Here is a 19,299-nt window from a genome sequence, read left to right as displayed (position 1 = left end):
GGAGAAATACAATTTCTTCTGTTTTATTATCATGTGATTTCGTTTAAGTTGCTCATTGCGATATGTGAGTTCTAAATGTTAACAAGTACATATGTAGTAAGGTTTTGAATGTATTACATTACTATTTTGTTTACTGAAACCCTTGCTTCATAATAATTGAAGTGGACATTTAAATGCTTGTGGTGGTAACATTTAGTTGCACACTTCTATTTCTTGTTTCGTATGACCTTCTCCTTGCATGGTAACACACAGACACAAGCCAAATTACTTCCTTAAGCACAAAAAATGTTTTCAGCTGGAAGACACCAGTGTAATTAATAACCTCCATTGACAAGTAGAATTAAAACTTTCACCCTTCTTCCCAAAAAAGGTCTACTAGACTCCACACTAGCAAAGAAATGGAAATTTTAAACCCTTGAGTTTGGTTTGTCTGTCCAAATGAAGTAACATTGAAAGTAGTGCAGTTGTCGGTCTGCCACTGTTGGGTAATCAAAATTCTGGGGATTTTTTTCCGAAGGTATACTGGCACGTATGTACACTGATATTTCTCTCTAATGTTAACAGGTGCATCTGTATGTGACATCTGTGGCAAGTCCTACAAGTATTTCCGCAGTTTTTTCAAGCACAGAGAATATTGCAAAGCAGGTCTGTTATCTTTTTCATCGCCATTTGAAATAAATATATTTCATAATATACAGTGTTTGGTTCTTTACATTGTTTGTTGTAACCAAAACAAGAGCAGATTCAAGGCATACATTTTGGGAGTATGTATGAAATATAAGTGGAAGATGCTAATATACAAATTAGAAACCATGCCACAGTAGTTTCTGACTCTGAAACAGAAGATTTTATTCATGCATTGGCCTTCATCCTCAAGTAATATATAATTGTGAAGTAGAAAAGTGCATAGTTTAAAAAATCAATATTAACCACCAAATTTCTAGTAGCTGTTAGGATGGTATGTCTCTCGAACTTTGGACTATAATTGAAGCCCATGAAACTTCAAGAATTTCAATACAAATACAGGGAATACACACCATTTTCAAGACCAATATGGGGAAGGCTGCAGTGTTCCATTCTGGGGTTAAGGAGCATTTTGTCGCCACCCCCTTGCAAAAATGCCGTAGAGGTGCAAGAGCAGTTGTGTGAATTGTGCATGTATGTATGTCTTCATTTTTTTTTTTTTTTTTTTAGGAATCCATGGTAATTTTTGAAATGTTGGGACTTACAGTATCAGGTCTTGGACTTTGTTGGGGAGCCATAAGGATTATCCTAAATTTAACTAACTCCTATAATTTACTGTAAAATGGAGTATCCGTATTGCTGCTTAGGCTTATGAAAAGCCCACAAGGAAATGGCAGATGATGATTCTACTAAAGACTTTATTTGGGTATTTATTAGTGAGGATCTTATGAAGCCTAATCATAGATTCCCATGGTAGTTTTTAGCCCTTGTTTGTTTACAGATAACATGGAGATGGGTTAAACAAGGATATGTTGGGACATTTACATATTTCTCTTATCCATGGGGCCAAAAAGGTGAATATGCAGTCACCCATCCATTGTTGCATATTGTGTGAATTGAGTAAGAGAAGTACTTTGATGTATGTGTAGTGGAAGGTGGTCCCAAAGAAGCTAAACTGATCATTGTATTGACCACTGTTGCAGTATCTTTAGCTAAATGGGTTCTATTCTGCAAAGGATATAACAGCTGTCTGGCTACCAAAGCTTTAGGGAGCCTTCTTTGCCCCCAAACTGTAAGGCTGCTTGACCTGAGTTGACTAAACGACAAGGTTTGGCACTAAGCCTTCAGAGCTTTACTGCTACCAAAGAGCACTCTCCTCTGAGACTTCCCGGGGATCAACAGTCTGCTTGTTTTGTTCCTTCACTGGGCAGATAAATTTCTCTTTGGGAAAAAGCTTTCATTTAGTAATTGCATTTAGCGTTGTCGCCTCACAGCAAGACATTGTCACGTTCGATTCTCAGCTAGAGCGTTTTCTGTGTGGAGGCATGCGTGAATGAGCGTGCCTTCATTGAAGGTTGTGTGTCAGGGCTGGTAACTCGGCACGTAAAAATCCACTACCAAACATTAGCGGACCGTAGTTCCGCTGTGGCGACCCCTAATCGGGATAAGCCAAAAGACACAACAACTTTACTTTTCATGAGTGTTATTTTAAAACAAGGCGTTTGTGTTGTAATGGTCTACTATGAGACTTTAAATGGGAGGACCCCCCCCCCCTTTTTTTTTTCTTTCAGCTTAAAAATTGTTTAAAGTAACAAAAATGTTTTTTTTTTTTTTTTTTTTTTTTTTTTTCCGTTTGGAGAAGTTGTGCTTGGCTCAGCTTGAGGTGATTTGGCGCCAAGCCCTTCAGAGCTTTCCTGCCATTAAAGAGACCGCTTCTGTGTGGGCTTTCAAGGATCAACATTTAACTTATGCTGGGCAGATAAATTCATTTTAGGGAAGAACCATCCATGCTAAAAATTGTTTTGCATTGCTTTCCTGTTTAGGACAGTTGTTTTTAGGCTGGGAGGTTTTGTTTTCATGGACTATCACAAGACTGTACTGTGTTTTTAAATGTTAGTACACTTTTTTCCTGTCAGTTTAAAAGTTGTTTACAGTAATTGAAAACTGTTTTCTGTGGAGAAATTGTGTGTAAACCACTTTGCCAGTCCCCCCAAAAAATAAAATAAGGTCCTCTTTACTGTGTTTTTTTCTGTGTGTGGAAAATTGACTTAAAGGCTTAAGGTTTGCCAGCTTTTCTGCTTGGTTTCCAGTGAAAGAGGCACCATTTTTGGTTTGACCATGTAACAAACTATCAGTCCAACACACTGTCCTTCCAACCCAAGGTTGCCAGACGTCCCTATTTGAGCAGGATTGTCCCGGGATCAGCAGCCTGATTGAGTCACACACTACCGGTTTAAATCCTGGCAAAACAGCCCTCTGCTTTTTTATTTTTTTTGATTGGCCTTTATACCGGCATACGGGCCAATCAAAAATTGCGTAACACGGAGCTGCTTGTGTTTAACGTGTGTCTTTGTCAACACAGCAGGCTAGCAGTTTGCCTCAGTGCAGGTGGGTGACTCTGCTGTGGCCATTGCCTATTCTTTAGATCACTCATCTTTTACCCCAGATCCTTTTGATGTAGTACCTACAGCCACTGTGGACGGGTTTGCCACCTCCTCTGTGTCTGTTGGGCTCAACTCAGTGGGCAAGAGAGAGCTTCTCTTGTTGGTCCTAGAAAAAGGAACAGGAAAGACTTCCCTATTTTGTCAGAATAGTGTGCCCTCCGTGGGGTAGCTGCTGCTGCCATTAATAACACTGTTGGCCCCATTTTCTTTTTCAAAAAGAAACATGTATCTGTTCCTCCTCAAATTTCCTTAGACAGAAATAGCTTACTTGGTCTTGCTCAGGGTTTAATTCAAGTGATTTCTGATAAAAGAGGAATGCCTCTTCTCCTGAAGTGAACCAAAATTCTGAATCTGGACAGGAAAATGAAGGGACATGTACAGCGTTGTCTCTTCAGTTTTCTGATTCAGATTCAAAAGGAGGGCTCATCTCTGAATTATCCGTTTCACTGAGACTGTTTTCAGAATGTGCCAGCATCTTCATTGGGAGAAAACTGATCTTTCTCAGTCATTCAGAAAATATTGTGAGCTGTTACAGAAGGAATTTCCAGAACCTACCCCTCATCCAGTTTTGGCAAATAACAAAATCAACAGCCTGTACAAAATACAAGTAAACAGATGTTTAAAATGGTAAGGGGTTCCAAAAAAGTTGCCCCCCTCCCCAACCAAGGACAGTCCAACAAGTCAGAATGACTATTCAGGGGACGTTGTCTCTCCAGGAGCGTGTTATGTGATCAAACTTAATTTTGGCAAGTGCAAAAAGAGAGAGAGTACCGTTCACGGAAATTACATTCAATGACAGTGGAGATTGCTTCTTTCTCCACTGTTGTACAACCTCAGAGTTTGTATATATAAGTCTGTGTAGGATGGGGGCCCCCACATAGGGACGCAAGGGTGCCCCTGCAAAATTTTTTTTAGTTTTCAGAGGTGGGTTAGAACTTTTTTTTTTCACAAAATTACGTTCGATGAGTCATCATGAATCCATTGCCCCTCAAACCCTGGCAGCCCATTTTCCCCTTCCAGAAAGTCTGAATCTCTGCTTTTCTCTTTGGCAACAGATAGTTTCAGGCAAATGAGTTCTGAAGATCAGATATCAGGGTTACAGATAGTAGTGGGAGGCAATTCCTCAACCACCAGACCTGACTCTATTTCCATGTGTCCTTTCTCACGTGCTGTCCCAGGGAGTGATGGAACTAGTTCCTCTTTCCCAGATTGGGAAATTTTTTATTGAAGGATGTTTTTTGTACCAAAGAAGGAAAATGCTTGGTGACCAGTTCTGGATCTTTGTTTTCTAAACCAGTTTCTGATAGTGCCGAAGTTCAAAATGCCATCACTTCACAATTTTCCTCATTCAAGTTTCCTGGTAGCACTGGAAGTAAAAGATTATCATCGCATCCCTATTCATCCATATTTTAGGCACTTCCTAAGGTGTTGTGTGTGTGGATCATTATCATTTCTCTGCCTTACCCCTTGGACTGTCTACTACACCAGGAGTGTTCTCACAGGCTAACTCTAGTTATAGCTCATTGCAGGCTACAGGATAGCCACGTTTTTTCATATTTAGACTAATTGCTTATATTTGCAGCCTTTTTCAAAGTGCGTGGAATCTCAGTTGATTGAGGTTTCAAGAGAACATTCAGTAATCTTTTTGACTCCTTCACATAGGATAGTGTTACTGAGATGTCAGCTAGACACCTCAGTTCAAAGAACTTTTCTTCTAAAGGAGAAAAAAACTATCAATATCTTGATCTATTTCTAAGGTTTTCCACTCCACTTCACTCAGACTTTTGGTTACTGTGAAGGAATACCTCAAGATTTTGGGTCTCATGGCATCTGTGATTCTCTTGATAACTCCTGGCTAGACTCCATATGAAAAGATACAGTTATATCTGAAGTATATTTGCTCCCAGTACCAATATTATTTTCAAATCCCAGTGTTGGAGTTTGTGAGAAGAGAAATCACTTGGTGGAGACTGCAAATATCCCTAAATTTAGGTCTCCCTTTATTCCTGCCTGTTCCAAAGCAGTCCGTCACAACAAACTCCTCAGACTTTGCTTGGCGGATACTTAAATTTAAGGAGAGATAAAAGTGCAGGGTGTGTGGGACACCAAGGCTAGACAGATGCACATAAATGTTAGAGGTGCTTGCCCTGATCAAGGCAGTCAAGTCTTTGGATCATTTTTGGTCCCCAGAACCTCTTCAAGTTGTTACAGACAGTACCACAATTGTGGTGCATCAACAAGCGTGGAGGAGCCAGATCATACTTCCTTTGCAGACTAGCCATGTCAGCTTGGGATATTGCTTCATAGCACAATCTCACTCTATAGGCATTGTGCGTTCTGTCAGAGCAATATCATTTGGCAGACATGAATGCAAACTAGATGGGGGGGGGGTCTTCCAAGATTTAAACCATCTGTGGGAGCTCCTCAAGCAGCCCTATTTTCTTCTGATCTGAATAATCAGATGACCAGATTCTACTCCAAGACACCATGTGATAAAGCCTGTAAGAAAGTGTACCTTTTCCTTTCATAATGTTCCTGTATGCTTTTCCACCCTTTCTACTAATATTCAGGGTACTTCTAAAAATTCAGAAATTGTCCCTCAAGAGCATTGTGGTGACTCCCCAATGGCCCAAGCATCCATGGATGTTCTTTATGTTTCACTGTTGCAGTCCTCGCTTGTGGGAATTCCTGCGGCGGTAGCCCTTGGCCAGCAAGACTACCAGAGTAAAATTTTTCCCTCTTCCTGCGGCTGGTGGATGCTTTTTCCTGTCATCTCTACACTGGGGTATAAGTAGAGTCCACTGATGTCATGACTTCATTTCTTGCCATTGGAGCCAAAAGCAGACAACCAGTGTAAGCGTTGGTCAGTTCATGCCAGAGTGAAATCTTCAGAAAGCTAAGTACCCAGCTGGGGAATTCTTTCCTTTTACTACTTAATGTCAGACAAAGCTAATGACTGTCTCCGTTGTGGAAAACAAATCCCATATCGAGACTTCCACTCCCTTTGTGTAACCTGTTTGGGCCCAGACCACTACATCCCTAACTGTCGCTTTTGAGCCCATTTCAATTCCAGAACTATTCAGCGTAGGGCAGGCATTTTATCTAGGTTAATTAACGAGTCATTGTGGTGTCATCAGTTTCTTGTCCCAGAGTTTGTTCTAAGCACAAACAGCCCAGGTTCACACCTACTGAAGACCTCCTTTTGCCATCTTCTAGCCCTCCAAGACTGGTTATCGTGGAAGCTGATGAGGTGCCTTGGCAGCCCCCTCCCATGATTGAGGTGGTAGAGAAGACCTCTGTCTATACCCTTCTGGTGTCAGGTATGCAGTCAGGGCCCCTCGACATCTTCACCGGTCATTGATCTGGTCTGAGACAGGTTTGCAGGCCTTTGCTTCCGGAAAACACAGCACTTCCATTACAGCTCCAAGGTCTTTGGGCATCCATGTCCCCGATGTCCTAAAACCCAAGCAAAAAAAAGAACTCATAGGAAGCCATCTTCTTTCCATTCCAGCTCCCCACCCTCAGGCTTGTCAACAGGACTTTGTTAAATTGTCAAAGGATCTGTTATCTTTGGTTAGGGGCAGATATTCTTTCCCCTGAACCCCTCTCAGTAAAAAGGAAAAGAGATCCTATCCCAGGGGTTTGTACTGTTGCATTTGAGGCCAGGCAGGATTCTGACCAGGAGGTCTCAGTCTTTGTGGAAGATCCCTCTTTGGTTTCCTTTTGAGGAGTCTGATTAAGAGGAAACTTGGCCTTCTGCCTCCCCTCCTGAGGATCTATCCCTAGGGGACACCTTGCATACCTTGGGGGATCATTTTCATTGGGAAGAGCAGGACATATCACCAAGCTAAGAAAAGGGTCAGGAAATTTCTGCACCTACCAGAACTTAAACCTGTGGTAGTTTCCCCTGTTTTGGAGGTGGTTGATGTTTTCCAAGAAACTTCTTTGAAACCAGACTCTCTTCCTCCTGCATCCAGGAAACCTGACAGATTCTACAGGGTTATGGATTTGCATAAGCACCTCTTGAAGAACCCTTCAGCAGACCCAGAGCTTTTTGTTGCTGGACCCCAGGGTTCCAGAGCCAGCACATCCAGAAATCCCCTACCCAACAGTTGAGAACAGAGCCCCTTGATAGATTTGGCAAAAAGGTATACACCTCTGCCACTCTATCTGTGAGGGCACTCAACTGCCAGTTCCACATAATAAAACACCAAGAAATATTAGTGATACAGATGAAACAATTGGATGTTGAAAATAAGAGTTTATCTAAAGAATTACTGGACATCTGCAGCTGCATCTTGCAACTGGTCAAGCACTCTTTACACTGTGATTTTGGTGCCTTGGAGGCTGCCAACAGGGTCACAGCCACTGGGCCTATCATTGGGAGTCATGCATGGCTAAGGGAACAAGCCCTCCTGAAACAGGTTAAATTCAAACTTTTGGATGCTCCTTTGGATAAGGAGTTTCTCTTTGGTCCTAAGTTTACAAGCTGTTCTCAAAAAATGAAGGACAAGCTAAGTCTATGCAGACAGCCAAATATTTCTTGCAGGTACAGCCATCTCTTTCAGTAGAAACTTTCCCACTAAGCTCTAGCCTTTTCCTCCCCAACCCAAAGCAGGTCAAGGAAAGACCCACATGGAAGGGGACCACACTCGGCGATGGGAACCCAGGCAAAGACACCCCCCCACCCCCAACACCAGGGGCTTCCACTACTCTGGTCTCTAGTAGGGAGGAGTTGTGATCTTTCTTCTTTGACACACTCCCCTTCCCTCCCCTCCCAGTCCTGTTCCCAGAGTTGAAGAAAGACAGGCTGTATTCAGCGATACTGGCCTCTCATTTCTTTGGGCCAATGAATTCTGCTTATCCATTCCAGGGGGACATCACTCCTAAGTTATATATCCACAAGGCAGCCAAACCTTCCAGGTTTTTCTCACCATCCAGGAAAGCAGAGGCCCTCACATATGGGATCACTAAGTGTACAGGCCCCAAAGAAAGCAGCCCCTCTACATCAAATAGAAAAGGGGCTATTCTGCCTACAATGCTCAGGGTCCTCTGCTTTTTCCTGCAGGGCCCCATATTTAGGATGCTGACCCTTCTCTAACTCCTGCCTGTGTTTTTTCATAGGACTTTCACGGGGACACCAGTTTTACAGCATGCATTCTTGCATATTCCCATAGTAGCATCAAGATGAAGATTCTTCAGCATTTTGGTAGTCTCAATCCTTTTCAGGTTTGTACTTTCCCCTTTGTCTACTTTGGTGCTTACATGGTAGTCACAGAATGATTAGCCCCCCCCCCATTGCCATCTGCTAAGAACAGAGGCTACAGAATCACCCATAACTGGAGGAGGCCCTCCTCTGGCTCACAAGCCTGGAATCACTCATCACAGACTTTGTGTCCCCCCAGTCCACATTCACTTTCCTAGGATTATACCAATAATCCCAAACTCTTCTCAGAGCCAGAATACTCTTCTGGGTGGGTGGGTGGACGGGGGGGGTTTCTGTTATCTGTCCTTCAAAAGACAGGGCATCTTTCCTGACCAAGTGCCTTCAAAAACCCTTTGGACAGCAATCTTCTAACAGCTAAAGTGTTTTCTGTTCGCACTGGGTTTCATATCTGCCTTCATTCCCGTGGTTCCCAAGCCCAGGCTGCATATGAGGCAGTTCAGTGCTACCTTGAAAATGTGTACAGCCTGCATACACTAGCACCATCGGCCAATATAAGGCTGACACCAGGCCAAAAGGGCATTTCTACATGGTGTTCTAAGCCTGCTCCATAAACCAAGGCCTAACATTCTGCTTTGCAACAAACTCCTTTATGGATGCCACATAGACATCTTAAGGGGCGCTTTACAAACAGTTACAGGCCTAATGGTAGTCAGGAATCACGTAAACTAGAAGAAGCTTCTGACAGCACAAGGAGCTTTGCCAGCACTTCGAAAGAAATTAAAACCAGAGGTGCTAACCCTGGATACAAATAATACAGACCTGTGAGACAAAAACAAAGGGAAACTCGTTCCTGCTTACCCTGTTGCCTAGCTATGGAGATGACAATTACAGTGTAGTCTGTAGAATGGCTCAGTACCTCCAGGGTACACTTTACCAGTAGGCAGGCAGAATCAACAGAAGCCTGTAGACACCCACTTATGCATTGAGAGATCGCTGTCATCCTAGCCGAGGAATGGGGGGACCCCACAGATGGATCTCTTCACCACCAGGAAAAACAGACTTTTGAAAAGTTTCGGTTTCAGCAGCAAGACACTCTCAGCTTGGAATAGAGATGGTTTCCTATTCATACGGATTGACCTATTTATTTATGCTTCTCCGACAAAGACTCTACTTCTCCGGTCTCTCCAAAACTCATAGTAAAGTTCCAAGGCCCATATCTTTTAGCTCCACATTGCCCAAGGAATCACTGGTACTTTCTTCTTTTTAGTCTGACCAATACTAACTTAGATATTACCCCAGACTCTTCAACTTGTCACCCAGAGGAAAGGGACTCTTCATACTCCTTACATACAAACCTTCTACCTGTCACCTTGGAGGATCCCCCTTTCCCTCCAGCCTTCAGCTGGAAGGATACTCTAAATTGGGGGGGGGGGGTCCTGCATAAGCATTGCAGGATGTCCTAGGGAAAGCCCAGGAGACCTGTTGCTAGGAAACCCCGGGCAGGTAATGGAACGTGTTTTCAAGGTGAATGTACTCTGCCTAATGAGATTCCCATAAATTCCAGGACCTCTATCATCTGCTCTTATTTGGAAGATCTTCCTAACCATAACCATTCTTACTCACCGTTTAGGGTTCAGGTTTCACCCCTGCTTTCTTCTACCCACTGGTCTAGCAGTTCCTTGCCACCTAGCCTTTGTCCTAGAAAGGCTTTTACTTCTTTCATTGTTAAAAATTCCTGGCAAGAAAGACTGCCTGCTCATTGGCTGTCTCTTCAGCTTAGAAAGTTTCAGAAACTCCAGGCTCTCTAGGCAGTCCAACCCTTTATCATGTTCCATCCTGACAGAGTCTCTTTGTCAGGATTAACCTTTCCTTGGGACCCAAGGTGGAAACTAATGCTTCTTTATATCTAGCAATGCATCTACCCATCTTCCCTCCAAACTCACAAAACAGGTGGGAGGGATTTCTGCATTTATCAGACACCCATAAGCAGCTACCCTTCTAACTGGGCACTACAAAACCCATTAGAATTTCTGACCAACAGTCTGTAACCTTTGCTAGCATCACCAAAGGATAACCGGTCTGCAAGCAGATCATCACTAAAAAGATCTTTCACTCTAATGTCTTTTGTTACAGTCATCAAGGTGGGAACCCACCTGAAGCTGTAAGGGTCTTTTCGATTAGGGCAAGTAGGTCTGCTGCTACCTTCCTGAAGGGCTTACCTACCAAGAGTTGTAGGTTGCCAACTGATCTTCAGGTCACACTTTCAACAGGCACTACTACTGTCACCCTTCTACTTAACCAAAGCAGGGTTTCCCTCTATTACCCTACAGATTTCCTCTCCTAGACTTACTTTCCATCTTTCCTTATTCTCATCTTTGGGAATCATCCCACAAGTCAGGACTGCAACAGTGAAACGCGAATAACATAAAACAGTTGTGTACAATTACCATAAATGTAAATGTTTGAGTGTGTTCACTGTTGCAGTCCTTTTTCCCTCCCTCCTTCCCCTTTAGCCTACAGGGTAGGCTCCTTCTATTTCCTATTTATCCTGGACGTCTGCCCTTGACTCTTGCCTCCCTAGGGATCCCTGCCCTAGCCATTTGATCTTGATCGTCTGCTCCTGATGGGGGGGCTCCAAGGGGCAAGAGAATAACTGAAGACATGATGTCCGCATACGCCACTTTTACCCCAATGTACTGACGTCAGGAAAGGGTGTCCGCCGGCTGTAGAAGGAAGGAACAATTTTACACTGGTAGTCAAGCCGGCCAAGGGCTTCCATGGCAGGAAGTCTCAAGTCAGGACTGCTACAGTGAATACACTCAAATATATACATTTATTGTAAGTGTACACTACTGTACTTCCTTCTTTTGGAAATGGCCAAGGGCAATTACCTTAAGCTTCCTCACAGAATGGACCTACTCACACAAGACCAGGGGTGTGTGAGATGTATCCTGATCACAAAAAACTTCATCTGATTACCTGGATGATATGGTCTTAATCCCTTTAAAAACTTGTTTACTGAGCACATTCCGCAGGTATTAAATGGAGGTAAGAACGCCTGCTACTAGAAAATCCTGTATTAGCAAATGGAAAAGATGTTCTAGTTGGTGCCAGCAACATAACTAGCACCCATTCAGGGCTAGTTGTTATCTGGTTTTCCAGTATGTGTGTGAGTTACTGTCCTGTGGATTGATTACTTCTCCATGAAGGTTAATATATCGGCCATTTCAGCATGTCTGCCCAATGATCCTCCTCTGTCAGTGCACTCTCCCATCAAAATGTTTTTGAAAGGGAATTTGCATAAAAGGCCTCCAAGAAATCTGGAGGCCCTCAGTTACTTGTTAGAGAAGCTGCCACTTACTCCATTTGATCCAGATAAACCTGGCTGATGTGAGATTCTTAACATGTAAAACAGTTTAACTGATTGCTCTAACATCTGCAAGAAAGTTGTCTGAGTTTCAAGCTTTTATGTTGGGAGAAACCCATGTCATTTTCCACAGAGACCAGGTATCTTTGAGAACAAATCCTTTGATGCCTTGTGTAATATTCAGATTTACTTTAAGCCAAACTGTCCCATCTCCCTGATGTTCTTTGTGTTTCACTGTTGCAGTCATTACATTTGGGTAATCTGCTGGCAGGTTGCCCTCAGTCGGCCTGATTAACAAAGTCTTGGGTCCTGTGTCGGTTGCTGTCTCTTCTTCCATGTCGTCAGGGGTATAAAACATGCAGCCGACGCCATTACATCAGTCTTTCTTGCCGCTTGGTACCCAAAGCAGAAGCAGTTCGCAAGTGCCGGTCGGCCGACTCCTGAAATTTTTCTTTTCAAGTTTCAGAACCAAAGTCTTAAACTAAAAGCTAAGTACCCCGTTGAGCAAACTTTTTCTTGCTCCTTACTGATGTCAGTAAAAGTTAATAATTGCATTACTTGCGGGAAGCAAGTACCTCATAAGGATTTTCATTTGTACTGTATTCCTTGCCTAGACCCAGACCACAACATGCCTTGCTGTCGGTTTTGTGCTAAATTTAATCAACGCACGATTAAACATCAGTATATTTTTGCTTCTGAATATTTTGGCTCAAGATTCAACTATCCAGAAATGTTGTCTCTTAGCAATCCGACTACTGGAATACCTAAAAAATGCAAAGAAAAAGCAGACAAGACCATCGAGATCCAAAACAAACGACGAGGCTTCTCCTAAGCCAGTCGCCGGTACTCAGTGAGACACTTCTGCAGTCCCTGATACCCACTACTTTTGATTCGCAGGCCTTTACGGAGACCCATTCGGAGTACGGTATGCCACAAGATACTTTAAGTATTGAACCCGCGGATGTCTCTACCTTAGATGAGTCTGGAGCCGCTGAGCAGGCACCGGCTTCTGAGGGGGTTTTCAGGCCTAAAGATTTGTATATTAAACAGACGCCATCTTCAAAACTAAGGCCAAAAACTACTTCTATGTCTAAAAAACCGACCCTTGGGCCATGAGTACAGGCCCCAGTGCCTAAAAAACAAATGATCAAAATGGCTGAAGATTTAATTACCTTGATCAGGGGTACCCATCCCTCTCTTGCTAAGAGGCCTAGGCAAGGCACTGACTATGAATCTTACTGACTATGAATCTTCAGATCAGGTTTCTATTTCTTCTGATTCCTCTTCTGATCAGGAATTATCTGTACCCACTTATGAGGACTCTGATGCAGAAGACTCCATCCCTTTTGCTTCTCCCCCTGAGGATTTCTCTTTTGGAGAAACTTTGCATACCTTAAGGGAACACTTTCACTGGGAAAGTCAGGATTTCTCTGAATCTAAAATGAGACTTAGGGATTTTCTTCTTCCTCAGCATAGGCCTTTGGCTATACCTCCTGTTCTAGACATTGTTGTTGATGTTTTCTCAGAAACCAGTATGACTCCTGATTTCCTGCCTTCAGCTCCTAGTAAGACAGACAGATACTACAGGGTTCCTGACTCCCACAAATTCATTTTCAAAAACCCTACTGCTGACCCTGAAACCATTTCTCAGGGTCCCAATGGCGTTAAGACCTCTACTGCTAAAAATCCTACCCCTTCTGATAGAGATTCCAGGGTGCTGGATAGATGGGGTAAGAAGGTTTACACGTCTGCAACCTTGACAATCAGGGCTTTAAACTGTCATTTTCATATGCTTAAATATCAACAACATGTCATGGGTTTACTTAAACAGAAAATGATGTTGATTTCTGACTGTGTGGAAAATAGAGTTGCAGATTTATTACATTCAGCTGAACAATTTGGAAAACATACTTTGCAATGTGGTTTTGATTCCTTGGAGGCCTCTTGCAGGGCTGCTGTAACTGGATCTGTGATGAGAAGGCATGGTTCAAGGAGCAAAGTCTGCCTGATCATGTTAAAGCAAAATTGTTTGATGCTCCTTTACAACAGGACAGTCTATTTGGTAATAATGCTGAAGCAGTTTTGAAAAAGATGGAAGATAAAGCTAAGTCTATGCAAACTATGAAAGATTTCTTACAAGTGCAGCCACCCAGGTTTAGTAGGCACTGGCCTACTAAGAACTGGTCCTTTCCAGTACCCACTAGAGCTGCTCAGGTCAAACCCAGACATTCCAAAGGCTCCAGGTTTCAGTCGCAAGGAACATTTAGAACAAAGCAATGGGGTGCCTCCACCTCCAAATCTGGAAACAACAAGGCACCTCCCTATGGTAAACAGTCTCAATGACTTTCCACTGCAATCACCAAGCACTTAACTTTTGGCCACCCCTTTGGGGGGGAAACTGGCACTTCTTGCACGAAACTGGCAACTGATTACCCAGGACAAATGGGTTTTAAATTTAGTATCCCAGGGATACAGATTTCATTTCCACACGTTGCCAATCCCAAATGGTTGGCCAGATCTGCCTCCAAATCAGTGGGCAGAGGCCCAGAAACAAGTTATGTCCCTCATGAATATGGGGGCTATTCAACCAGTACCAGAAAAGGGACAAGGTTTCTATTCAAGACTTTTCCTGGTACCCAGAAAAGACAAATTATGGCATCCAATTCTGGACTTATCCATTCTAAATACATTTCTGGACATCCCAAAATTCAAGATGCTGACTCTTCAACAAGTTACTACCTATGCTTTATGCCTGGTTGGTAACTCTAGACTTAAGAGGCTTACCTGCATATCCCAATCATTGATCTTGCAGAAGATACCTCTGCTTCAAAGCAGGCTACTTTTATTACCAGATGTTCATCGTGTTTCACTGTTGCAGCCATTACTCTTGGGTTATCCTGCTGGTAGGCTACCCGCAGTTGGCCAGAATTCCAAAGTCTAGGTCTGACGTCGGTTGCTGTTGCCTCTACCCTGACATCAGTGCACCAGGGGTATAAAAGATGCAGCCGACGCCATTTTCTCCATTCTTTCTTGCCACGCGGTGCCCAAAGCAAAAGCAGTTCGCAAGTGCCGGTCGGCCAACTCCTGAGATTTTCACAGACTAATTTCAGATCCAAAGTCTTCATTAAAGCTAAGTACCCTGTTGGGGAAACTTTTTTCTTGCTCCAGACCAATGTCAGAAAAAGTTAACAATTGTATTTCTTGTGGGAAGCAAATACCTCATAAGGATTATCATTCTTACTGTATTCCTTGCCTAGGCCCTGATCATAACATTGCTAGCTGTCGGTTTTGTGCTAGATTCAACAAACTCACTATTAAGCATCTGTCTGATTTTGCTTATCATTAATTTGGCTGAAAATTCAATTACATAATGCCGTCGGAACAGCTGACGACTGGAGTTTCTAAAAAAAAAAACGCAAGGAAAAAGAAAAGGACAGGCATCCGAGATCCAAAACCAATGACAAGGCTTCCGCTAAACCAGTCGCCGGGTCGCCGATCTCAGTGAGGTGCTTTTGCAGCCCCTGACACCCGTTGCCTCAGAGCCACAGGCCGCTGACAACTCTCACGTGGAGCCAGCTAGGCCTCTGGATACTCAAGGTATTGGACACTCGGAATTCATTCCCTCAGATGGGTCCGGAGCTGCTGAGCAGGCATTGGCTTCTGAGGGTATTTTCAGACCTACATAGCTATATGTAAAGCCTACTTCAGCTTCAAAAGCAAAGATTACAGCAGCTTTAAAGACAAAGAAACAAGTACAGCATTCTCCAGGACAGACTTCCATGCCTAAGAAACAGATGCTCAAAATGGCCGAAGACCTTATTACCTTGATCAGGGGTTCCCATCCCCCTCCTGACAAGAGGCCTAGGCAAGAGACAGACTGACTTTTCAGATCAGGTTTCCATTTCCTCTGACTCCTCTTCTCTACAGGAATACTCTCTTCCTCCCTATGAGGATTCTGATGCTGAAGAATCCATTCTTTCAGCCTCTCCTCCTGAAGATTATTCTTTTGGGGAAAACCTACATACCATGAGGGAGCACTTCCACTGGGAGAGCCAAGATTACTCAGAATCAAAGAAAAGGCTTAGAGATTTTCTTTTACTTCCTCAGCACAGGCCTCTTACTATTCCCCCTGTGCTAGACATTGTAGATTATGTATATTCAGAGTCCGGCCTTCCTCCAGACTCCGTACCTCCAGCTCCTGTTAAACCAGACAGATGCTACAGGGTTCCTGATTCACATAAATTTCTTTATAAAAACCCTGCTGCTGACCTAGAAACTATTTCTCAGGGTCCCAAGGGGGTTAAGGCTGCTACTGCAAATTACCCTGTCCCTTCTGACAGGGATTCAAGGGCACTAGACAGATAGGGGGAAAAGGTTTACACTTCTGCTATTTTGGCTGTGAGGGCTTTAAATTGTCAATTTCATATGATTAAATATTAGCAATACTTAATGTCACTGTTAAAACAGAAAATGATGACTAATTCTGATTTGTACAGAAAATAAGGAAATACAGGATTTATTGCATGCAACTGAACAAGTGGGAAAGCATACATTGCAATGTGGTTTTGATTATCTGTAGGCCTCCTGCAGGGCCTGTCATTAGGAGGCATGCTTGGTTAAAGGAACAAAATCTGCCTGATCATGTTAAAGCAAAATTATTAGATGTGCCATTACAGCATGATACTTTATTTGGTGTTAAAGCAGAGGAGGTTTTGAAGAAAATGGAGGACAAAGCGAAGTCTATGCAGACAGTAAATGATTTCTTACAGGTTCAGCCACCAAAATTTAGCAGGAACTAACCTACAAAGAATTGGTCCATTCCAGTGTTGGACAGGCCACAAAGAGGCAGATACAGATGTCCCAGAGGCAGATCCCAGCCCCAGGGCTCATACAGGCCTAAACAGTGGGGCGCTTCTACCTCCAAAAGTGGAGAAGACAAAGCACTGCCATACAGGAAACAGTCCCAGTGACTTGCCTCTGCCAGCACCAAGCACTTATCTTCTTGCAGCCCCTTAGGGGGAAAACTAGCACTTTTCTCTCAAAATTTGCACATGATCACCCAGGACAAATGGGTGTTTAATATAGTGTCCCAGGGCTACAGGTTTCACTTTTACACCCTGCCAAAGGCAATAGATATGCCAAACCTGCCACACAATCAATGGGCAGAGGCACAAAAACAAGTTTCGTCCCTTATGCAAACGATGGCCATTCAGCAAGTACCACAGCAAGAGCAGGGACAAGGATTTTACTCAAAACTTTCCTTGGTTCCCAGAAAGGACAAAGCCTGGAGACCAATACTGGACCTGTCTTTTCTAAACACATTTCTGGACGTTCCAAAATTCAGAATGTTAACTCTGCAGCAGCTTCTGCCCATGCTGGGCAAGAAGGCTTGGCTTGTAACTTTGGACCTAAAAGAGGCATACCTGCATATAACAATCAGACAGTCTTGCAGAAGATACCTCAGATTCATAGCTGGCTCAATGCACTACCAATTCTTTGCACTGCCCTTTGGCTTATTTACTGCACCCAGGGTTTTCACAAAATGCCTGGCACCAGTAATTGCATTTTGCAGACAGAGGAATTCAAATTTATCCTTACTTGGACGACTGCCTTATACAAGCAGAGAACAAGGACACTCTACTAAAGCATCTGGCGTTTGTAAAAAGATTATTAATTTGCCTAGGGTACACAGTACATGAAAAGAAATCAAAACTAGTACCCTTTCAAGAGATAATATTCCTGGGTGCAAGCTTAAATACAACTGCCCAGATGGCTTATCTCACGCCAGACAAACAAAGGCAACTAACTTCTTACTTCAAAATGTTGGCAACAAAGACCCAGTTATCTGCAAGAAAAATTCTGCAGGCCTTGGGCTTCATGGCATCCTGCATTCTGCTAATTCCATATGCCAGACTGCATATGAGGAAACTTCAGTTGTACCTAAAAAGTGTCTGGACTCAACATTGTCAAAGCCTGGAAGCATTAATTACCCTCATTCCTTGCCTGCAATAGGAGTTTCGATGGTGGGCTCAAGCCTGTCACCTCAACAAGGGACAGTCATTCACTCTACTCCCAGCCAGGCAGTCAATAACAACAGATGCATCAGATTATGCCTGGGGAGCACACATGGCAGGAAAATGTATTCAGGGCATAGTCCACAAGCCACATGCATCTACATATCAATCAAAAAGCAATGCTAGCTGTTCAGAATGACCTGACGGCTTTCAGGGATCTACTCCATCTAGGACAACTACTGATAAGGACGGACAATACTACAGTCATGTGGTACATAAACAAGCAGGGAGGCACACATTCCTACCCCCTCAGCAGACAAGCCATGACTTTGTGGAACACAGCATTGACTTATCAAGTACACCTGCAAGCTCAGTTCATGCCAGGAAAGAACAATACTCTGGCAGACTAACTAAGCAGAAACCTTACGGATCCCCACGGGTGGAAACTGGATCCACAAGTCTTCAGCATGATAACAAAGGAATGGGGATGCCCAGCCATAGATCTATTTGCCTCCCCTCGCAACTGCTAACTATAGAAGTTCTGCACAAGGACTTATCACAAGCAAGGATGGAAAGTGGATGCTCTGTCATTCAGCTGGAAAAGTCTAACAGTATATGCCTTTACTCCCCAAGGTACTCCTAAAAGTCAGACAAGAGAAGCCAAGAATTATTCTGATTGCCCCAGACTGCCCACGCCAGCACTGGTACCCAATCCTAAAAAGCTCGTCTCAAGGGCCAGCCTGGACATTGCCTCTAATTCCTCACTTACTGACCCAGCGAAATAGATTCTGCACAGCCAACTCAGGACCCTAAATCTGGCAGCATGGTGGATAATGTAACCATTCAAAGCATACCTCTCTCTAAAGCAGTGACGGATGTTATTTTGGAGGCCAGGAGGCCCAGTACCAGAAAATATTATGCAGAAAAATGGAAAAGATTCTGTGCTTGGAACCAGGCACAAGGAATTGACACATCAGTACCGAACATTCCTCAGATTTTACAATACCTAACTGAGATGCTGGACAAAGGCCTATCGTTTTCATCAATTAAAATTCACGCCTCTGCCATTTCAGCTCATTACAATATGGATCCTCCTATTTTTTCCCATCCATTGTTAAGGCAGTACCTCAGAGGGGCCAAAAACATAAGACCTCCAAGGAGACCCCCAATACCTGTATGGGACCTCAATTATGTCTTGGAAAAACTCACACTGCCGCCTTTTGAGCCAGCCAATACAGCTGATAAAAAGTTTTTATCTTGGGAAAACCGCTCTACTCCTAGCAATAACCTCTGCAAGATGAGTTTCAGAGTTGCAGGCACTCGTGGCTTTGGAACCTTTCATCCTTTTTCATCCAGACAGGGTTTCTCTATGGACGAACCCAACATTTATGCCTAAGGTAGTGTCCAGTGTGGCCCTTAACCAAAACATTCCTTTGCCTACCTTTTATCCAAACCCACAGAATAAGGGTGAGAGACTTCTGCATTCCTTGGACATAGACAGACAACTACGCTTCTACTTGGACAGAACTAAAGCTTTCAGAAAAACTGAGCAACTTTTAGTGGCATATACTGCAGGATCTCAAGGAAAGCCTATCTCAAAACAGACTATTTCAAAATGGATAG

General features: G+C 43.4%; 1 protein-coding gene across 2 annotated transcripts in view; it reads left to right on the top strand.

Annotated features, from left to right (window-relative positions):
- Positions 1-19,299, top strand: part of LOC122790475 (zinc finger protein 521-like) — a 3,214,752-nt gene that overhangs the window by 505,120 nt on the left and 2,690,333 nt on the right. For both annotated transcript variants that reach the window (XM_044058016.1, XM_044058015.1), the window contains exon 6: positions 565-645. In XM_044058016.1, the coding sequence (XP_043913951.1) occupies positions 565-645 (81 nt within the window). The remainder of the gene's footprint in view (positions 1-564; positions 646-19,299) is intronic.

Source organism: Protopterus annectens, chromosome 16.part0, assembly GCF_019279795.1.
Source record: "Protopterus annectens isolate FY-2018-M chromosome 16.part0, PAN1.0, whole genome shotgun sequence".
NCBI classification, from domain to species: domain Eukaryota; kingdom Metazoa; phylum Chordata; order Ceratodontiformes; family Protopteridae; genus Protopterus; species Protopterus annectens.
Note: the sequence above shows the minus strand (reverse complement) of the source record. Positions and strands in the feature narration are given on the sequence as shown.